The sequence below is a fragment of the Anas acuta genome, chromosome Z (assembly GCF_963932015.1).
Source record: "Anas acuta chromosome Z, bAnaAcu1.1, whole genome shotgun sequence".
Lineage (NCBI taxonomy): Eukaryota > Metazoa > Chordata > Aves > Anseriformes > Anatidae > Anas > Anas acuta.
In genome coordinates this window covers 7,138,642-7,160,474 of record NC_089017.1, presented here as the reverse complement: position 1 = coordinate 7,160,474, position 21,833 = coordinate 7,138,642, and the positions used below count along the sequence as shown (strand labels likewise).

General features: G+C 39.3%; 1 protein-coding gene across 3 annotated transcripts in view; it reads left to right on the top strand.

The window, feature by feature from the left end:
• The window catches only part of ADAMTS12 (ADAM metallopeptidase with thrombospondin type 1 motif 12), a 172,173-nt gene that overhangs the window by 67,253 nt on the left and 83,087 nt on the right, over positions 1-21,833 (top strand). For 2 of the 3 annotated variants that reach the window (XM_068666284.1, XM_068666285.1), the window contains exon 3: positions 188-362. The exons of the other annotated variant lie outside the window; for it this stretch is intronic. In XM_068666284.1, the coding sequence (XP_068522385.1) occupies positions 188-362 (175 nt within the window). The remainder of the gene's footprint in view (positions 1-187; positions 363-21,833) is intronic. 3 annotated transcript variants of the gene reach the window in all.

The window sequence follows — 21,833 nt, the reverse complement described above, 5'->3', positions numbered from 1 at the left end:
CTGTTGATGTATGCAGCAAAATAAATGCTGAAAACATGTTGTTTTGTGTTGTTTTAATATTTTGATGCCACAGTGTAAAGGCTGGCTTATGAGAAGAGCTCAAGGACGGTGATGTGAAAAGAGTCTAGTTTACTTTTGAATTCAGGTAGTGGACAGTAGAGATTAACTATTTTATGCTTATTTTCAGACTGGATATTTCCAACTGCCCCATGGGGATTACTTCATTGAGCCCATTAAAAAGCATCCACAGAAAGAGGGAACGCCCCATCCCCACATTATCTATGAGGCAAATACCCTTCAAAATGCTTTAAGGAGAAGACGAGCAATCCCAGTGGAAGAACAACAAGCATGTGGATTGAATGGTACAAATGTTGCTGAATTTCTGCCTATTTGCCTTCTGCATCTCTCTGAGCAGCTTTTATTTTCCAGCTGTCTGTGCCTTTCCTTTTGCCAGGCTTTCCTAAACTGTAGAAAAAGAGATTATGCAAAATGAGAGTGTCTCAGTCAAAACACCTCTATGGCCACCCATCTGGTTCCTTTCTGAGTCCGAATTTAAATCCTCCTTGTGACTGCTGGAATGTTTTTCACACCGTTGCTCCTTTCTACCCCACACTTTTTCCTCCAGCCAAAATTGTTCAGTAAATTTGACTTGAAATTCTTCAGTAGTTTTGGGATGACAAGAATTGCAGTTGTTATTATTTTAAATAAAGTATACTCACTCCATGGAAATGTTGTTCTTAATATAAAATATCCCATCTCTAATCCAGTGTTTATATTTAAGCTTCATAGATTCTTAGTGATTGTTACCAGAATATTTAAAGACTTTTGACAGTTCTGAAAGTGTAGTGTAAGGCATGAACAGATCAATGGTTATATGTTTGTTTTGGTGTTTTTTTTTTAGAAGCATAAATAAAAAAATAATTTACATACTGGAGCAAAAATAGTCAGCATTATGCCTTTTGGGAAAACAAGCTAATAGGCTATCCTGGAAAGGTGGAGTGTGTAGTTTATATCTCCAAAATGAGTTCCTTTAATTATTTTTAGAATCATTTGCTTTATTCATTCATTACTAATGGTAAAGTTTTGGTAGGAAGAATGAAAATAACCCAAATGATGTAAGGCCCAGGTTATGTACAAATAGAGGTGTGGAATACGTAGAGGTGTGTGTCTGTGTGTTTTTCAAGGGTTAATGGTTAAATAATAGTTGGTTCTTTTCTGAGGGTGCAAAAGAAGGAAGGATATGTTGGAATTTTTAATTCTCAGTCATGACTGCTGCTGCAGTTCTATTGCTGTGTGATGTGAATTGAAAATTTAAAGAAGCAGACAACAACTCAGCCCCCCTGTGCTTCTGGTTGTAGACCTGGATAGCACTTGTTTCTTGCTGGGTAAGGGCAGTGTGAAACTGCTGGTGGAAACCAGAAGCCTGGGGGCTAGTGGGGAGATACTCGATCTTCTGTGATAATACATAGGTAAGGGTAAGGGGAAGCCATAAGAATTAGTATCAATGGTGTTTCTTATTGTTTTTCATCAAATAAAAATATATCGACTTTTTAGATAACTAAACCTTAAGTTGATAAGCCATGAATATCTAATATTGGTGTCTATTTTAACAGATCTAAAGTATCTCCTTGCTTTTTCATTTCCTTTGCTGATTACTGGGATAAATGAGAGGAATTTGTTTAGATTTGCCTGTGAAGAGTGATGAACTGTTCTAGTCTACTGTCCTCCATTTTTCTTTTGTGCATGGAATAATGTCTATAAGCGGTAATTTTAAGTGTGGAGAGAAGATAGAAAATACCAGGCATTGTGCTGTGTATTTGCTTTGTGTAGTCTGATAATTTTCTTTCTACTTTTCGCTTTTTATCTTTGGGGTCTTCCTTTAAAGTATTGAAGAATGAGACTGAGAAAGACTGTACCTGGATGCTGGGACAAATTGAGCATACCTTCCCTGAGATTTCATGACTTAGACTACCTAAATTTGCTCTAAGTGGCTTTTGGATTTTAACTCTGTCTGATGTTATTCATTGTAATATGATTGAGCTATTCCTTGTGCTAATAATATGTTCATGATATTTCAGGCTAGCAAAGGGAGCATCTTATGAATTAAAAAAGTAATGCACTTGTCACTTAGGCTTCTGTGTTTAACTGACTTGATCAGCCTTTATAGGTTATGCCTGCTTTTGGTCAAGCAGTAATCTGCTTGACAGTAATAAAAGTAATCAGTGTGAAAAAGTGCATTGGGAAAAGAAAGCATTCCCTTCATTATGTTTCTGCTCTTTGTGTGAAAAGATATAATAGTCACTGGTTCTTATGGTGGCCTTAACTCCTTAATTAGTGTTTTATGTTCTGTTATTCAACTGCTGTTGTAGCCAACTCTTCAACAGGGCTAGAAAAAGACTTCAGTGTCATTTCCTGTTTACATTAGGCATTATTAAAGATCAATTTCTCATTGTAGAGGTAGAATACAGAATGAAAATGGAAAGTGAGTTAATTCTTGAGTTCTTTGCTGAATATATTTACTACACAGGGTGTGGGGAATATTTGGTACATAAATTAAGTTTTAAAGGTGGCAAGTTGACTCTTCCCTCTTTTCAACACCACAAGCACTTCATGCTAAGTTTCATTGCAGAAGTCTGGTATACCCGGTGATACCACAGATGGCCCAGATTAATGCCTTTTGGGATCACTTCAAAGGAAAACAAGTCCAAGTTCTCATTTAATTGTAGAAATAAATTGTATTTTACAGATTCAACATCATGACCATTCTTCTGTATTCTCAGTCCTAACTTTGTGCTGGGCTGGGGAATAACTGATAAAGAGCTGCCTGCCATATCCTGTGTTTGACCTGGTTTTCAGAGTCAAGTATCTTAAGCTTGTGGGCTGAGGTTCATTATACAGTGTGTGTGCTTTTGTTTATTTGAGCTCTGATTCTGTTTTTGTTTTGTCTTGTTTTCTGAACTTAAACCAAGACAGTTGAGCCATTTCTAAGAACTATGCTTGTGAAACAGTTTATACGCCCAGGTTGAAATGTAATTGTATCAGGAATAGTGCAGCCAGCAGGACCAGGGCGGTGATCATCCCCCTGTACTATCCTCTAGTGAGGCCACACCTCAAGTACTGTGTTCAGTTTTGGGGCTCTCAGTATAAGAAGGACATCAAGGGCCTGGCGTGTGTCCAGAGAAGGGCTACAAAGCTGGTGAAGGGCCTGGAGCATAAGTCCTGTGAGGAGGGTCTGAGGGAACTGGGGTTGTTTAGCCTGGGGAAGAGGAGGCTCAGGGCAGACCTCATTGCTCTCTACAACTACCTGAAAGGAAGGTGTGGGGAGCTGGGGGTCGACCTCTTCTCACAGGTAACTAGCGATAGGACACGAGGCAATGGCCTCAAGTAGCACCAGGCGAGGTTCAAGGTGGAAATGAGGAGACATTTCTGCTCAGAAAGAGCAGTCAGGCACTGGGATGGGTTGCCCAGGTGGTGGTGTCACCGTCCCTGGGGGTGTTCAAGGAAAGGACGTGGTGCTTAGGGACAGGGTTTAGTGGATGACATTGGTGGCTGGGGGACGGTTGGACCAGATGATCTTGGAGGTCTTTTCCAACCCTAATGAATCTATTATTCTATGATTCTATGATAATTTTTGCTTGGAAAAGTTGGAGTCTGTGCAAAAATTTTGGTGGTGATAATAGTAATGTAGTCAGAGTTAGCAGGTCTGTCTGGCAAGGAATAGAAAGATACTTGTATAAGCAAAATCAAAAAAGAGGAATTGCTGTAGGAAGGAGAAGGTGAGGACTCTACCTCCTGTACAGTATTTTTTAGCCTTTTTTTTTGATGTAGGGAGCTCTAGAAAAAAGCTCTGTGCAGTTTGCTCACAACAGCTTTTACTGTGACAATGACCAGATGTATCTCCAGGTTCCAACCCTGCTTGTCATCTGTCTCTAATCTACATACAGTAATACTTTTGCATCAGTTACATTCCTGTGCTCTTGCAATGATTATGTTAATTAATTTATAATTTGCAGTATCCTGAAGTTCCATATATTTGGAGAAAAATCATTGTGATAAATGATGTAAATTAGAACTTAGGTATGTGCTGTATGCTCCCACTGCTGCTAAGGCAATTGCTGGATGACTCAGTCATTAGCTGCATGCAAAACTGAGTGCTTATCTTAAGAACAGCACCATGATACGGTACATTGCAAGCTGCTGTCTTACAGTGATATTTGAAATGTGTGAGAAGGGGCAAACATGATAAATGAAAAATTGCCCTGACCTTTACAAATAACTTTTCTGATCATTTTTGCCTGCGGGAGAGGAAAAGTGAGGATTTGTTTTGTTTCTCTAAATAGGCTATCTTAAAAACTTTCCACTGCTCCAAGGTACAGCGCAAGAGAATGAATTAACCCCCCTTTCACAAAATAAGAGAAGATCTGCTCCTTTATCTTTCTGCTTGTTTTAATGCAGTCTGTCACAAGGTATTGTGTTTGTTTGTGAGCTGCAAAGTGGAGAAGCTTTGTGAAGTTGTGAATGACAGTGGAGCCCTTCCTAACTGAGCAGTGATAGGAGATGGCAGCACCACAAAGGGGACTGATAGGATATGAAAAGATGGACTTTTTCTCGGTCTGGTGAGGTGGTCAAGTTGCAGTAGTTTAAAGGTAGGGTAGCTGAGTTTTATTCAGACTGTAGCCCAGTGATTGCTGCAGTAAACTGTACTAAATAACTAAGCAAGGAGAGATTTATGGTATTAAAATAGATCTCTGTGAATAAGTCATAGGAGCTTTAGGCATATAGCAGTTGTCATATGCTTTGCCTCATTTTGACAGTTTTGAAAACAGTCTATAGATGAGCTCCACACATATCAGAATTTGGCATTAGTTTGACTTGTACATGAATCTCCAAATCCTTGTCTGCAGAGGAGTTACAAACCTTAGAAGCTTCTCCATTAGATTGAAGGCATTCTTTCCTTGGAGCTGTGATGGGATAAAGCTGGAGTGAGGGAGGAGGAGGTGGTACCCTGGTGCTGTGAGAGGTGAGCAGAGGGGTGGAGGGAACTAAAGGAGAAGAGCACCAACATCCCTGCAAAACTATTTTAAAGTAGTTTGAGAAATATTTTGTGTAGTAATTCATTTAGTAGGTGACTGGAATGTTATTAAGCTGTTTCAGATGATAGTTATGTGCTATTCTGCCTATGGGTTGTGTCTGAGGGCAGGATTTTATTGAATAATGGTCTTGGTTGTTGATAATTAACTTGCAGCTGCCAGAGGATTCTCTTCATTTTTTCTGTCTGTAAATGTACAGCATAAACTATTAATCTTGGCTCTTGACAGTGAAGTCCTTTGTTTAACCAGTTGGAAGAGGGCAGGAAAAAAGTCCAGGACACTGTTTTATTCTCAAAGGATAGTCTGTCTTTTTTTGGAAGAATATTGTGGCCAATGTAAGCAGCCCTGCTTGCTGGCAGAACCCAATACATGCTGTGTGACTTCCATATCTTTCAAAGAATGATGCTGACATTTTTCCAGTATTTGTTTATCCTGTGTTTAACCACATCAATTACTATTCTGCTTAATTTGCATAGTTCTCCAAAACACAAAGGCTATTTTTTCTTAGAATAGTAACTTCACATATTGAATTATAATAACCAAGCTGAATTCAGTGCAGAGGGAAGAGCATCTTTCTCCCTGCATCCCTCTCCTTTCTATAAACATGCTCTACAAACCTGTTTAAATGGTGCTTGCTGTGAAAAAAGAGCAAACGGATACATATAGACAGAGTGACCTCTGTTTTAAAGCCAGAACCACAATAGAAACAGCCTCCAGGAATATGTGGAGTATCTCATTTCTGGAACAGGCTTCATTGAACTGTGAGCAGTGAGCGCCTGCTTGTGCAGACAGCAGGAGATTTTGCATTTCAGAGGTAGGGTACCTGGGAAACACAGACATCACAGCTGATTATTTCTAATAGTGAATTTTATTTTTGATGAATTGCAAAAATAATATGAATTTTGATTCATATTTTATGAATTACTTTTAACTGTTTGATCTCAGCAGAATTATTTTTTTCCCAAACAAGCTCAAGAAAAAGGTGCAGAAGTTTCTAACTTTCTTTCTCTCCTAGTTTTGGCTGAGATACAGTTAATTTTTTTGAAAGGCCTGGAGGGGAAGACGTACGAGGAACGGCTGAGGGCACTGGGCCTGTTCAGCCTGGAGAAGAGGAGGCTAAGGGGAGACCTCATCGCAGTCTACAACTTCCTCGTAAGGGGGTGTCGAGAGGCAGGAGACCTTTTCTCCATTAACACCAGCGACAGGACCCGCGGGAATGGAGTTAAGCTGAGGCAGGGGAAGTTTAGGCTGGACATCAGGAAGGGGTTCTTCACAGAGAGAGTGGTTGCACACTGGAACAGGCTCCCCAGGGAAGTGGTCACTGCACCGAGCCTGCCTGAATTTAAGAAGAGATTGGACTGTGCACTTAGTCACATGGTCTGAACTTGGGTAGACCTGTGCGGTGTCAAGAGTTGGACTTGATGATCCTTAAGGGTCCCTTCCAACTCAGGATATTCTATGATTCTATGATTCTATGATAATTTTCTTCTGAGTACCTGGCATGGTGCTGTGTTTTGAGTTTAGGATGAGAATAATGCTGATAACACACTGATGTGTTAGTTGTTGCAGAGCAGTGCTCACATAGAGCCCAGGATGTTTCAGATTCTGGTTTGGCTCTGCCAGTGAGGAGGCTGGGGGTGCACCAGGAGCTGGGAGTGGAAAGAGCCAGGACAACAGGCCCAGGCTGGAAGAAGGGATGTCCCACACCGTGTGCTGCTGTGCTGAACAGTTAATAGGGGCTCGTTGGCGAGGGGGGCCATTGCTGTGCATGTACTAGCTGGGCGTTGGTCAGTAGGTGGTGAGCAATTTTGTTGTGCATCACTTTTTTTTTCTTTTTTCTTTTTTTTTTTTTTTTCTTTTTTCTTTTTTCTTTTTTTCTTTTTCTTTTTTTTTCTTTTTTTTTTTCATTTTTTTCCTTTTTCCTTTTTCTTTTTTCCCCCTTTTTCTCTTTTTTTTTCTTTATTTCTTTCTTTATTTTTTTTTTCTTTTTTCCTTTACCTTATGTCTTTCTCTCTTATTTAGCTGTCTTTGTCTCAACCCATAAGTTCTTGCAGTTTTACCTTTTACAGTACTCTTTCCCATCCCACTTGGGGGTAGTGAGCATGTGGCAGTGTGGTGCTGAGCTGCCTGACAGGTTAAACCACAACACAACAATGTTTCTGGAAGTTTTTTTTTTCTTTTTTTTTTTTCTTTTCTTTTTTTTCTGCAGTTCTTTGGAGTTTATTAGCAGCTTATCAGAGATAAGATAGATTTTCTTTTTTCATTGTCTTGTGCTTTCCTTCTTCAGAAAAAAGGAAGAGTTCCGTTTCTGAAATCTCTGGGTTCTGTGCTTGGGAGATAAAAAATCTTTAACTTGCAGTTGTTAGCATTTGACAAACAAATTTAAGAAGACTTCTTTGTTCCTTACACTTTGCTGTCAAAAATGCTGTTGTTAAAAGTGGGCTTTCTAAGAAATGAAAAGGTGTAGTCTTCTTGCTAAGCAATGGAAAGGATACTAAGTTTCATTAGCATACAGATGTTCAATGAATCTGCTTAAAGTATTACTTGAACTTTATGTTGTAACAGCACTGTATAATGCTGAAACATTTAAACTTTGATACCCAAGTAGTTGAATACTTTAGTTTAAGCTAGATGTGTTACAAGCTAGCATGTTTTACAGTTCTTGGAGAGTAACAGTCATTGTCAAAGGCTGATTCATCCTATCCTAAGATGTCTTCTCTGACATTTGGGATGCATTGCCCTTGGGAGCTGCCTAGGCTGTAGTTACATGCAGTAGAAGTATTGGTAGAGGAGAATGGAAGAAAATACTGTATTTTATGCAATTCTTCCTCTCCAGTAGAATCAAACCCAGCGCTTTCTCCAAGTGGATCCAAAGTCTGTGGTGAAATGTGGCAGAGAAAGCTCAATGCTGGCAGAGTGCCTGCACTTGGTGTCCCAATCCCTAAAGGTTTTATCATCTTCTCTTTTCCAATGGAATTTAACCTTCAGTGTTTCAGTACATCCTACCAACTGTAACAGGGTGGTTTCCATATGTACTTGTACTGTGCTGGTGGTAAGGGAGAAAACAAGTGGCAATGGGAGATTGTTGTTATAACTTGGTACTAGTCACTTGTTGCCACCAAAATGTATCGGAACAATGATACACTTATTCAATGACTGAACAAATTTTGACGTTCTGTGAAAGGACATTTTTCAAACAATATAAGTCAAAATTATAGTGGGGGAGGCAATCTCCTTTATCGCATTTCAGCAGTCTTTCTTTTCCATCCTGTGCCACTGGGAAGAGGCAGAATTTGCTGCACTGTGCTTGCTTTCCTGTAGATTAAAGGGTAAATTGTGATCTCTCATCTTCACTGGAACAATTTGCTTAACCTCTCATCACATTAAGGAGTCTGTTTGCAGAATGAACTTACGGTCAGCATTTTTAACCATGTTCCATGGTAGAGGAATATAATCTGCTCTTGATCTGTGCCTACAGTTTTCCTTGTCAAACTGTGTGTGATGCTATTCCTCTTTTAAAGTATTGATATTGATTTGGTAAACAAATGATTTGCTAATATAAATGTTAAATTGCTGCAGTATTGATTTGGGGAGCAATACAGTTGAAAATTAAACTGTAACATTTCACATGCCATCATTCCTTTCTCTTTTGTAGAGAAATATTAGCCATGAACAATTTTAAACCTTATTTGCACAATTGAAATAATCAACAGAGAAAGCTGCATTGGGGAATAGATTTGTTACAAGAGTTTGAAAACTTGCTCTAACCGTTGTCTCATTAATAGAGTAGTATTGGCAAAGCTGTTCAGCCTTCAGTGTGGTTAGTGCCAAACTTCCCAGTCATATTGAACTCTCTGTGAACTTTCTAAGAAGAATCTACAATTACCTTATTATTTCTGGGCAGATCACAGACTTCTAATTCTTCTGAGAAGTGCTGGGCTTGTGCTGTGGGGCTAATGCACTGATACGAGCTCAATGTTCTCAGTTAGTTTCTCCAAAGTCTGCATGTCCCTGATGAGCCTCTGGTAGCCTTCTGTTATATGTGACCCACTTAAACTGTGAGAGGCTTGTAATGCTTGGACACCTGTTTATTCTGCAGGAAACACGGTGTCCTCACAGCTTGTCCACTCCTTGCTTGGGTATAGTGTTCTTCACTCCATGTTCCCAACATCTGCTTGAACTTGGATGCATTTTGAATAATTGAAGAGAGTCCTCTAGGTGAATTATAGTTAAAAGGAGATTGTCTTACTTCTTTCATTGATTTTAACTTACGATTAACTGGGGACAGAGGGTACTGCATAACTTAGGAGGTTGTAAGATTATTCTTATCCTCCACTATTTCAGTCATTTTGTAGAGCAAACTGTAAGCTCTATCTTTAGTGTGTAGAAGTGAGGCTATATGTGGACTTACCTTGCTCCTCACCTGATTACTTGATGGCATGCTCTGGAGTGCACAGATCCCATTCTCCACTCCTGATTATCTGTTGAGTATAGGATGGAGTTCTCAGCTCTAGCAATGGTTGCCTGTGGGGATCAGTCTCATCGTGTATTTCTGGCAGTATCAAGTTGTATGGGTTGTTTTGTTTAATAGTAGCAATTACACTAGGCAGGTAGTAGTCTGCATCTTTGGGGATCCAGGGCATTGTTTCTGACACAGGTCTTTATATCTGAACTGTTCATGCATTCAGTATCTGAAAACAAATATCTGGCTCAACACAGATTCAGAGAGCTACTGAACTAGCTGGGTTTGATTGTTATGAAAGACATTTAGTAGGGTTTACAGGTTTTTTCCTCAGTCTCACAGGGTTTATGTAAAGTTTACCTGCTGCAGGGTGTCTTTATAAGTAATGCCTTTTTGCTGTATGCTATTTCTGTAGAAAGAACTCTCCTGAAAAGCCTGGGCAAAAATAACAGACTGGAGGGGCATTTTTCACTGACAGGTCATACAGAATTACACACTTTTTTTTCTAGAAAAAGGAATTGTTCAGTCAAAGTAGGCATCTGACTTTATGCAAAAACAAAAACAAAAAACAAACAAACAAAAAACAAACAAACAAACAAAAACCAACCAAACAAAAAACACTAAAAAACAAACAAACAAAAAAGTGGCCAGAAGACTGCTATGCCAAAAGGTACAGCAAATATTTTTAGCTACCACCATTAACTGTTACACTGAAGACTTTGTGAAACCATTTGTTGAGTGTCCAGGTTTCTACATGAAAGAAAATAAAAGAGAATATTAATTCTTGTCATAATCTCTTGTGTACTGACTCTGCTTTTCTTGCAAATATTCAACTTAAACTTAAGCAAACAACATGGAATTAGGTAGCTATATATTTTCCAATCGTTCTTAAACAATTACTGATGAAGTCTCTCTACACATAAATTAGATGGTTAGAGGTCTCCTCTAAACTGTCCTGGCCAGTCTCAAGGAACACTGCCAGAAAGTTAAATCTTTGTGCAAAATAGAATGTCCTTGATGTCATTTATTCATTTCTTCAGAAACAGTCTAATTCCATACTGTCTCTGCTTTACACTCATTTTAAAAAGGTCTTGTCTAAGGTTTTGCTCAGCTGCAAAACTGTTCGATTTGAAGCTGCAGAGAAATAGATTTTTGCATTTTAAATATTTCTTAAACACAAAGAATAGCCTCAGTATGAGTCTTCCATTCTGCCAAAGTTAGAATTAGAAGCAAGTTTCTTGCCTACCTCATGACTAAAACAAGCTGGATCAAGTTCTTTCTACTCAGAACCTCAGTGTTGTCAGTTGTGCCCCAAGTCTGCATTCTCCTCAGCTCTGTGGAGATTTGGATGTGGATCAAAGTCTTCTTTCAGGTGCTGTAGAAGTTTTAGCAAGGGATCATTCCTGACATTTTCTATATTATTTGCCTGACATTCTCCAGGTAAAATATTCACTGAAAAACTATCTGCTTTATGGTATTTTTACAGTCCCTGTTGCATCCATTCCCCATTGTGAAATATTTCTGTCAGTCAGGTGTTCCTCTGAGGAGATGTCTGGTACAAGAAGAATGAAATTTTGCTTGCTGGGGAGGTAATGGGGAAGTGCAGAAAAAGAAGGGACTTTCCTGGTAAGCCTCAGCCAGTAACACTGGCAGACAGGTAAAAGTTTTTCAATAGAGATTGCCTTAGCATTAAAGATGGGCTTACTGAACAACCTCTTACTCAGGGATGGATATAGCCCAATTTTATCCATCATCATCTTCATCATTTTTTTAATATATTTTTCTCTCCTTAGGCTATTATTAATCATATTATTTTATGATGTGTTTGAACTGGATGTCTTCAGGCAAACACTCCTGCATTTTTCTCTTTTTCTGGTCCCATGCACATACCTTTAAAATCTCAAGACTACAGGAAAGGAAAGGACTGGGAACTTTCTACAAATGAAAACTGAGCTTTTTTTTTAGAAAATAATAAATGTTAAGTCTGTTAACAGGGTTTTCCTTGATTTTCTTTCCAGTAGAGTGCAAATTTCAAAGCTCAAACCCGGTTCTAAGCAAACACTCAAACGTCTTGGTATTTGATTGTGCAAGCCGATTCTTTCCTGTGAAGTATTCTTTCATGGTTTTCCATTGGCAGCAAACCACAGTGAGTCCAGTTAACTACAGCTGGTGTCACTGGTCAACCTCCATCCTACACACAACAAAAATGGAAGAAAATTAATATAATCGTCACTTCCCACAGGTTGTATTGCATCTGACAACTAGTGTTTGATCAGAAACAAGAATTAAAAATAAAATTCACACTCAAAACTCTGGCTAAAACCAGGAATATGGTTGGACCAGATGATCTTGAAGGTCTTTTCCAACCTTTATGATTCTGTGATTATATGAATATCCATTCACCTGGGTTGTGGCACTTATGAAGAGCTCATAATGTCACTGATCACCCCAGGACAGTATTATCCTAACAGGGCTGCTTATGTGGGGTGCTCAGTGGCAGGAGTCCTCAACTTCTCACATGCAGAGATGCTGTTGACCACCTTCCCTGACAGGTTTTGATTTTTTTTTCATGCTACAGGTGCCTGAATAGCTGAGATATGGGCTGTCCCTGCTCTGTTGTTGTGCTGGTGTCCTGTGTGTGGATGCCTCCAGTTCTGGGGCGTAATCGGGCAAACTGAAAGCTTGTGTGTAGAGCTGGCATGGGAGAGCCTCCGTCATGGTCTTCAAAGTGTCGCGAAACTGAAAAATGTTGTCAGGTCCTGCTTGTAAGAACAGAAAATAGTTAAAGCAGTATGCATCTGAGATTTTCAAGATGTAATATTAGGATGATTCTTTTCAGTAACTCCCAGAACAACCAACCCTGTTGTAGGCCCAGGCCTAGAGGGCAGTCCTTGCCTACAAAAGCTAGTCTGACACTGCTGGTATTTGATGCAGAAGCACAGCAGGATTGGGCCCAAGGCTTTGAAGGCTGTATTGCTCTAATAACGTCATCTGAAATACAAGATATTTGGCCTTGGCCAAGAGCAAGAAGGCCCTTCAAAGTGCAAGTATGTGTTTTTTCCTTTGAGAGCACTAGTGGGATTGGTATATTTTAGATACAATGGAAATGGAATGGAAAAAACAACAGCTGGTCCAGAAGAAGGCCAAATAAACTCTGTTGTGTAAGCGCAAAGATAAGAAAGTTATAGCATATGCAGCATTTCTTGAAGATATCATTTCAAACATTAAAAGAACTGTTCTTTTCAATATTAATTCCTGACTGTCTTTTTCTTCTTTCCCTTAGTAATCTGTATTTAACCAAACTAATTAAAAGGCATAGTTTGACTGTGACTTCAAAAACCTTTTCTGTGAGTATCCATTTCTCTTTCACAACACAGACATTATGACATTATGCATCGATTTAGTTGTGGTGCTTCACATTTCTTAAAGTACCTCTGGAAAAGTTGGACTTTAAACTGAGGTTTTTTGTTTTTGTGTTTTTTTTTTTTTTTTTTTTTTTTTTTTTTTGTTTTTTTTGTTTTGTTTTGTTTTGTTTTGTTTTGGTTTGGCTTTTGTTGGAAACAATCAAAATTTCTGCAACTATGTATGAACTGTTACGACTGCTTTCCACATATAACAAACTGCTAGAATTGTTCACTTACTGGCCTCTGTCCACAGCATGCCTCGCAACCCAAAGGTCTTTAGACAGGTGCATGAAGCTGCCAAAAAGATTTAATGGGCTTCAGTATTTTAGAGAAGAACCTGTTTGGTTTGGGTGTTTATAAGGATGGCCAATGAGCAAAGGAATTAGATCCAGTCATTCTCTCCAGCTTTTACCCTTGCTCCCCTGTATTGGCTCATGTTAGTACTGCTCCTTGGATTCCTTTTGTAATGGAAATATGTCACAATGGTTTTGAGTGCATTGGGAAAAAGCACTGTTTTCCTCAGAATTGTTGAAAAGAAATGAAGGAAGGAAAAAAGGAAGGAAAGACGAAAGGGGGAAAAAGCAGTTGAAACTTAAATCCTATTAATATAATATTAGAAATCAAACATCAGGATTTGTGCAGTCCGTTACAGTAGATATTTAGTTTTGTTACAGAGTTAATGGTGTTACTGATTTATTTGCTCTATTAGTTCAGATAAATGTTTTATCAGTATTACTGTACTGGTGTCTTCAAACCAATATGTCATTTCTAGGATTTTATATAGCAGGTGAAGTTGTATCACTGCTTAGAGATGCTTCTAGATTTAATCATGGGTTTTGATATAGAAACAACTCTGGTTCTAATGTATTTCCAAGAGATCTGGGCCTGCCTGAGATGAGAGTGAGAAAGAAAGAGATGCTGCACCAAAAGACATGCACCAGTCCTGCCAGCTGAGATGTTTACTGGGAGGGCATTGGACTGCGCATCATTTTGGAAGTCCAAGTCAGCATTATTTGCTCCCTAGTCTTGATAATGTGACCCATTTCAATATGTTTTAAACCCTTAGGAGGAGAAAGAGCTGAGGCAGTTGTTCCTTCTACATCTTCAGAACTCCCTGAATTTGCAATAAGTTATTAGCTTGCTGCTTGACACCAGAAAATAGAGGGCAGAGATGAGCTTCCCTAATTTTAAAGTGGTTGCACAGGGATGCAAGTGCTACTGTGAGTGCAGGGCTCCAGGGGTACTGTGAGAGGAATTCTGAGGTGTCTCAGCCAGACTGCTGTGGGTAGCAAGTTATGCATACAGTATTGTGCACTGGTTTCCATTTTGTTCTGTCTAAACTTACCTTACCTTTACCTTAATCGATGAAGAAGCAGAGCTTGCAGAATGAGGCTATTGCAGAATTCACAAGAATGGTGATAACATACTAAATAGCTTATACAAATACCAAATTGCTGTGTCATTTTTGTTTTAATAACAGCCAAGAACACTAGTAACCTAACAAGGTTTTAGAGTATTTAGAAAGGGCTGATTACTATCTTACTTTTTAAGCTCCAAAGCTCCTTTCCAGCCCTGTTAGTGCACACTACCTGTTAACTGTGAGAAACTATTTTGGAGGGAAGAAAAGAAAAAAGATTAAAAGGATTGTGTTTATATTCATGAGCTACATAAAATGTTGAAAAGCAGTGCTAAAACAAAGCCTGTTGATTTATATAAGGAACATGAAGGACCTTGCGTTGACCTTGGATGATTGAAAAAGAGTTGTTCAAAAGTTATAAGGGGCATTCCAAATACTTGATATTAGTTTTTAGAGAATATGCATTTTAATTTTTTCTTCCTGCTCCTTCTCCCACCCCCCGTGTGTTTTGCTAAAGAATTGTGTGATGCATTTTCTTAGGCGTAGCTACCACCTACGATAGATACATGTAGATCTATGGCTGACATAAAATTAGTTTTGAAAAATGAGGTTCTGTCTTCTGCAGTAACAGAGAGCTAAGCTAAGATGTTGAGAACTGGTGAGTGTCATCTAGATGATTTTCTTCTTGTTTTGCTGTCCTCTCTTAAAAAAAAAAAAACAAAAACAAAAACATAGAGGATTTCACAGCAGATAAGAGCCACTTGTAAAATTGTTGGTCATAAGACCCATAAAATCTTATTGTCAGTGCTCAGTGAAATAATTCCATTTGTATTTTAATGGTTGCTTCATTAATGTATGTAAGTAAATGCATCCTCATACATTTTTACTTAGCTACTGAGGACCTGGGGTCTAATTATTTCTTAACCACTCAATTCCTCAAATACTAAACCAAAGATCTGTCTAGAACAAATTTCTATTTTTTTTTTTCTTTAGTTTTTACCTGTTTCATGTTTGGGCATGAAATCATTTATTTCTGCCTAGTGCTTTATAGTGGGAATAGCTGTCATGTTTCAGCTGGAGAGCTCTCAAATCCAGTCTTGAAAAGATATTTTTAGCTGAATTCTTGACTTACTTTCACATCTGGAGAATTTTAAGCAGGTGAATGTCTTCTTGAAATCTAGCCAAGGTTTTTATGTTGATTTTGCCAAAAAGTAAGAAGATGCCAGTTGGGATGATTTCAAACAAGTTACCTAATTCCCATGTATATGGGTATCCAGTAACCTTTCTGTTGACATCTTGAAAGAGTATATTTGAAGCATGTTGTAATTTAAGTTATACATTTTGAAAACTGAACTAGTAACTGTTATTTCTTCAAATCATGAACATGTTTGGCTAGCTGAATGATAAAATTATATTGAAAGTATTGATGGCATGCCAAAATGTGTAGCTAATGTCCAGCACTGTAAGCGTATAGAATAACCACAAAGGCAGGCAGGTTATATGATGAACATGAGTAGGCTTCCTTTTTATTAAATTTGCTCGACAAATTTTGTTAAATATGCTGGTGGTGGTATTCCAAACTGTATCGACTGTGTTTTACAATATTATGTTTTATCTGCAAATGCTGAGCTTGTGTTTACTCATACACCATAGTCATGTAGGTATTCTTGGCAACTGCTAGTCCAACACAATGAGACCAGATCTGCACTAATAAATGAAACATGTCTGCATTCTTTGGCATTGCTGCCAAGTTGTAAAGACCAGCCTGTGTCCATGCATTACATTTTCTTAGCCTCTTGAACGTAGTGGCCAGATCCTGACTACTGAGAGGGATTCCTGGCCTGCAACCACACCTGTACCACACTCAGGAACTGACTGGGAGCATGCTCTTCCTCTTCCTGAGGCCGTGCCAGGAACCATCCACTTTTGAGTTGACTTGTTTCCACTGCCTGGGTGTGTTTGTTCCCTGACCATATTTAATTTATTGGAGCAGACAACACCTTACAGATTACAGCCTGATGGGGCAAGCTTTGGGTTCCTTTTTTCCTTTTTTTTTTTTTTTTTTTTTTTTTTTTGTCAAGGAGAGGAGTTAGGAGTTTGGAGTGCCATTTTGCACCACAAAGCTTCAGGAGTGGCCTTATATGTCCTTGATACACAAAGAGCATGTTGTCTAAAGAAGGAACCACGTTAGTGGTAGGTGTTCTGTGCCCTGTCAGAATCATCACTCTTGGGACAGCCATGCTGACAAGGACAGCTTAAAAATGAAGGTGCCATTCACAGAAAGTCAGGGTGTCAGTGTTTTATAGCTGAGATTCAACTAGGAATAAGATACTATACTAGAGTAGTGGAGCTCTTCAACCTTTCAAACTAAGAAGGTCAAAGAGAAGTATTTTGGGATTGCTTCTCTTTATGGAAATATGGAAGCAAGTTTTCATGAATGATTTCTGCATGCAGCTACAGAGGTACTACCAGCAGGTTGGTTTTTCTACAAAAACTTTTGGTTCATTGCTCAAACTGGAAAATAAAAGGGATTTGAGTTTAAGAGGGAAATGACACATACGTTAGGGTGAACTATGAAACATGATTTTGTTGTGATGAAAAACAAAAGCAAAATTAGAAAGTGATTTCATATTAAAGAGCATTTTGCTCAGGCTTAAATAGAACATTCTTAATTTCTAGGATGAAATGAAACATTTTTAGCTTTTATGTTTTTCAGCCTGTTTTAAGTAAATAGAACTGTACTTAGGCTGAAAATGGTTGCATAATTAAAACAACAACAAAAAAGCAATTTTCAAAATTTTGATGGGAAGCATTTGACTTTTATGGTATTTCTTTGAATTTATCTTAAGGTATCACAAATTGCTTTGAAGCATTTCAGCTGACCTGAATCTACTTTTTTTTTTTTTTTTTTTTTTTTTTGACAAAAGTAACAGACTGAAATTTTTCCTGCAGCATTGAATGCCGGTATAGTACTTTCTTAGTCACTTTCAGTCACTTGAATTTACAACTGTAGAGACAAGCAATTAAGCATTGTAGTAATGTCAAAAGTGAGTGCTTGAAATAGTGTTTTGATGGCTGCTCTCTCAGCTAACTCATAGTAGGTCAAGAGTGTCAGTCATTACTAATTGCTCATACAGAATAGTGTTTTAGAACCTGTTTTTAGTTGCAGGATCAATTGGTTTGAATGAGAAAAACATGACTATTTTGTACAGTTTTCATTTATGTGCTACTAAAACATCAGATAAGCTTTGAGTGATTGTTTATATGGCTCTTACATTGTTGGCTTACTCATATGTGTAGAAATATTAGGTTTTATGGACAGTCTTGTAGATATTTATGAATCATCAGTGGTCAAGAAACTGCTGTAGAAAACTTTAGGCAGTCTTTAACTTAAGGGAGCCAACTTTATAGTTAAATAGCATCAAATACGAGCTATACTAGATGTCACTGCTGAGTTTAACCTCTTGACACATTTATCCCAATCTGGTATCCCACAGATAACAATCAGTATTTGTTCTCTTCTGTCTAGGAGAGCATGAAGCAAATCCTAGAGTGATAAAGATAGGTGAAATATAATGCCTTTTAAGGTGTAACTGAAAATAATCTATATGTGTAGAAAACAATGAGATAAGTATCTAGAAAATGGAAGCCCAGTGTACTGCGAATATTGCCCAAGTGCAAAAAAAAATAAATAAATACAAAATTACTATTTCTAGTAATTATAGCTCAGATGAAGAGAACTGCCACCGACTTCCTGAAGTCAGTGGGAAAATGAAAAATGAAATGTAAATTTGCTCACTATTTTAAATATACAAGGTGATTTGACAGCTGTAGACAGTCAATTAATACTGAATACTGTGCAAGTTTCTGTTTCTTTACAGAGCCTATCTAGACTTCTTGTGAGCCCTCCTTGTGACAGCAAGATTTATGCAGAGAATGTGAAATTCCTTAGTTAACCAGAAAAGACTGCCCCAGAGCAACTATTCAATAAGAGTTATGATTTCTATAGCGAATCTCTTTATATAAATAGTGTTCATTCATGGTACCCAGTAGGACATCTGGAAGGCAATGGGGTAAAAGCTCCATGGAGGGCAAAGCTCCCCATGGGCTTGGGGAGATGTAGAGCTCCTACTTGTTGTTGACCTAAGCAGTTTTGACACAACTTGGAGGACCTATTTTGGCCCCTAGATATTTCCAGAGCCTCTCTATTACAGCCATCCCTTGTCTCAAGAAATGGGCTCATCCCAGTATGTAATTTGAAGGAATTTATTCCACAGTTCACCTAAGACCTGGCAGATTTCAGTGCAAGCTTTTGACCTGAAGTCATACCCCAAGGTCCTGTATTTTATAACACCCGGGTCACACAAATAAAACTGACAAAACCTGCCACTTACAAACCAAAGTTAAGGCTGCCCTCAGCTGAAAGATTTCCTCATAATTTAACATTTTAGCTTGGAGAATGTGACTAATTAATTTAGAAAGTCAAAGAAGATCTGACAGGCACAACTGTCTGCTTGCTGGTTTTGAATGTTACAAATATCTGGAGCTTTCCTGGGGGATTAGCTGAGCAGCACTTTCTGAGCTTTCCATGACCCGGCACAAGTCAAAGCAGAGCAGAGGCAGTGGAGTGGAGCGTGCCAACATCTGAGAGAGAGACGGACATAAAAACAAGACAAGGAGTTCAGGATACTTCAGCTCGTGCATCAGAGCTACTGTTGAACTGAAGTCTTGCACAGTACTTGGAGGGGATTTGTTTGGCATTTTGGGAAGGGAGTAGGGGAAGTTAGGGCAAGAGGAGCAGAAGAATGCAAAGAGATCAGGCCAAGCAGGAGGACACAGGTAGGTGATGTGGAATAGCTTTAGTTCAACAGTCACATTTTCACAGACAGTTGCAAAGCAATCCATCAAAACTCAGCTCTTGTTAACTTGGAGTTTTCTTTGTGAGGCTGAAAATATGAGCTGGAGCAGGGTCACAACCCACAGGGAGGCTGCATTCTGTTTTGGGACCACCCACCAGTCTGAGTAAACACATGAGAGGTGGCATCTTGCAGCTGCTCTGCGCTGCCTCTCTGATTGCCTCTCACTTCCGATCCCACTGCAAGAGGAGGCAGGAGCAGCTGGTCTCAGCTGGTTCTGTACCAGACTTTGCATAGGGAGATGCAAGTGGCTGTTCTGCTATATTTGCTGAAGAGAAAAGCCAGGAGGAGTTCCTGTGGCATGTGGGTCAGCTCTTGGAGACCTGGAGGAGGCTTTCAAACCCACCCAGCATTTCTGATTCATATGTGTGGAGGAACATAAGCAGACAAAATAATGTTGGTCACACTGCTTTTGTGGTGATGGTGACAATACAGAGAACATTTTGTGAAGGATGTCTGTGTGGAGGGAGTCCTTACACAGTTATTGCAAGTCCAAAAAAAAAACAGTATGTGCATCCTGGATATATGGAGCAGCAGTCAGTTCTCTCCAGAGAGGGGCAAGGAAATCTTGAGTTGTTTGCAGGAAGCTGAACACGAGTGCAAGTCAGTAAAGAGGCCTCCTGTTTTCCCTCACGGGGAATCCCAAACCCTCCCTTTCTGCTCTGCAGCTGTTTATCCCTGGTCAAACCCCAAGAAACTTTTATCTTGGCTGAAGGTTGGACCAGGGTGGAAAGGAGCACGTTATAGACCAGAGGAGAACATTATGCTAATATGCCTCTCTCCTTTGCTGTAGCTCAGCTCATGGTTCTGCTGAGGAATAGAACAAAATGTTTATTTGTTTAGGACTTCTGAGACAGATCTGTACCGTGGAGGATTCAGCCTCTGATAAAAGAGCAGTTGCACAACATTTCTGAAATAAAATGTTTGCACAGGGAAGTGTGCCAGTTTGTTTATAATCCCTGAATCAGCTGTGATTATGCTCAGTAATTCTGTTTTGAAGAATGAACTGCTAACATTCACCAATCTGGGGTTTAGCTAGTATTATGAATTTAAATACATGTGTGGGTGCATAAGCTGCCTGGAGGAATGACTCTCTCTAGTCCTTGTGGTGCAGCACCCGTCCTGCTTCTGGGTACGTAAGTTTATTAATTCCCTGGAAGTAGAAGGCCCTTTTCAGCTGCCTCTTGAGTCTCTCTAGAGGCTGGCTGCAATTCTCACAGCGTTAAGATGGCATTGCTCTCCTGTCCTGCCTCATGTGGTAAGTGAACCTGCCATCTGGCTGGAAAGCTGCCTGGCAAAAAGGCGCCTGGTTGTATTGGTCAATGGCTGGCTGAATATGAGCCAGCAGTGTGCTCAGGTGGCCAAGAAGGCCAGCAGCATCCTGTCTTGGATCAGAAATAGTTTGGCCAGTAGGACTTGGAAAGTGATTGTCTGTCTGTACTTGGCTTTGGTGAGGCTGCATCTCGAACAGTGTGTCCAGTTTTGGGCCCCTCATGACAGAAGAGACCCCATGGGCCTGGAGCATGTCCAGAGAAGGGCTACGAAGCTGGTGAAGGGCCTGGGACACAAGTCCCGTGAGGAGAGGCTGAGGTAACTGGGGTTGTTTAGTCTGGAGAAGAGGAGGCCAGGGAAGACTTCATTGTACTTTACAATTATCTTAAAGGAGGTTGTAGCGAGGTGGGGGTTGGTTTCTTATCCCAAGCACTAAGTGATAAGATGAGGAAATGGCCTTAAGTTGCACCAGGGGAGGTTTAAGTTGGCTATTAGGAGAAATTTGTTTACTGAAAGTGTTGTGTGGGATTGGAACAGGCTGCTCAGGGAAGTGCTTGAGTCACCAGCCATGGCGGTTTTCAAAAAAAATGTGTAGAGGTAGTGCTCAGTTCAATGGTGGACTTGGCAGTTCTAGGTTAAAGGTTGTACCAGGTGATCTTAGAGGACTTTTGCAACCTAAACGATTCTGTGATTCTATGATCTAAATCACTCTGACTGCCCAAAGATTTGGAATATAGTCCTAAGTAGTTCTTCAAAAAGAAAATAGGCACTCCAGAGGCCTGTGCTGCCAGTTTCCTGCTGGTTCATAACTGTCCTCCTGTCTGTACCTTCAAGAAACTCTACAAAGCATGTATCCTTCCAGAGTTTTGAAATTTTCTTTCTCTACTGAATGCTGCTGTATCTACAAATGCTTTCCTACAGCATGCAGACTTAGCGAATACTGCAAGAATAAGATTCTTGTGGCTTTTTAGCCTTGCTCTTTTTCCTGATTAAAGGAGGCTGGTGACCCCTGACCACCAACATATAAGTAGTTTATTTTTCTTCATTATAATCTGAATGAAATTTATGGAACATTAATTAAAATCTTTGCAGTCCGATTGAAAAGCTTCTGGCTGCTATTCTGTTAACCTTGCTGGAGTATAAGTCAGCCCTGACAAAGAGCAGACAAATACTTCAAGATACTGCTTTTAGTCATTTGCCTTCATTTCATGCAAATAAAGTTGCATACAGGTATGTAAAAAGAAGAAAAAATGTTAATAAAGCCCATATGTTTAAATTCTTGTTCATATCATAACGGCTTCACAAAACTACATTTCCTGAAGTCGGCAATTC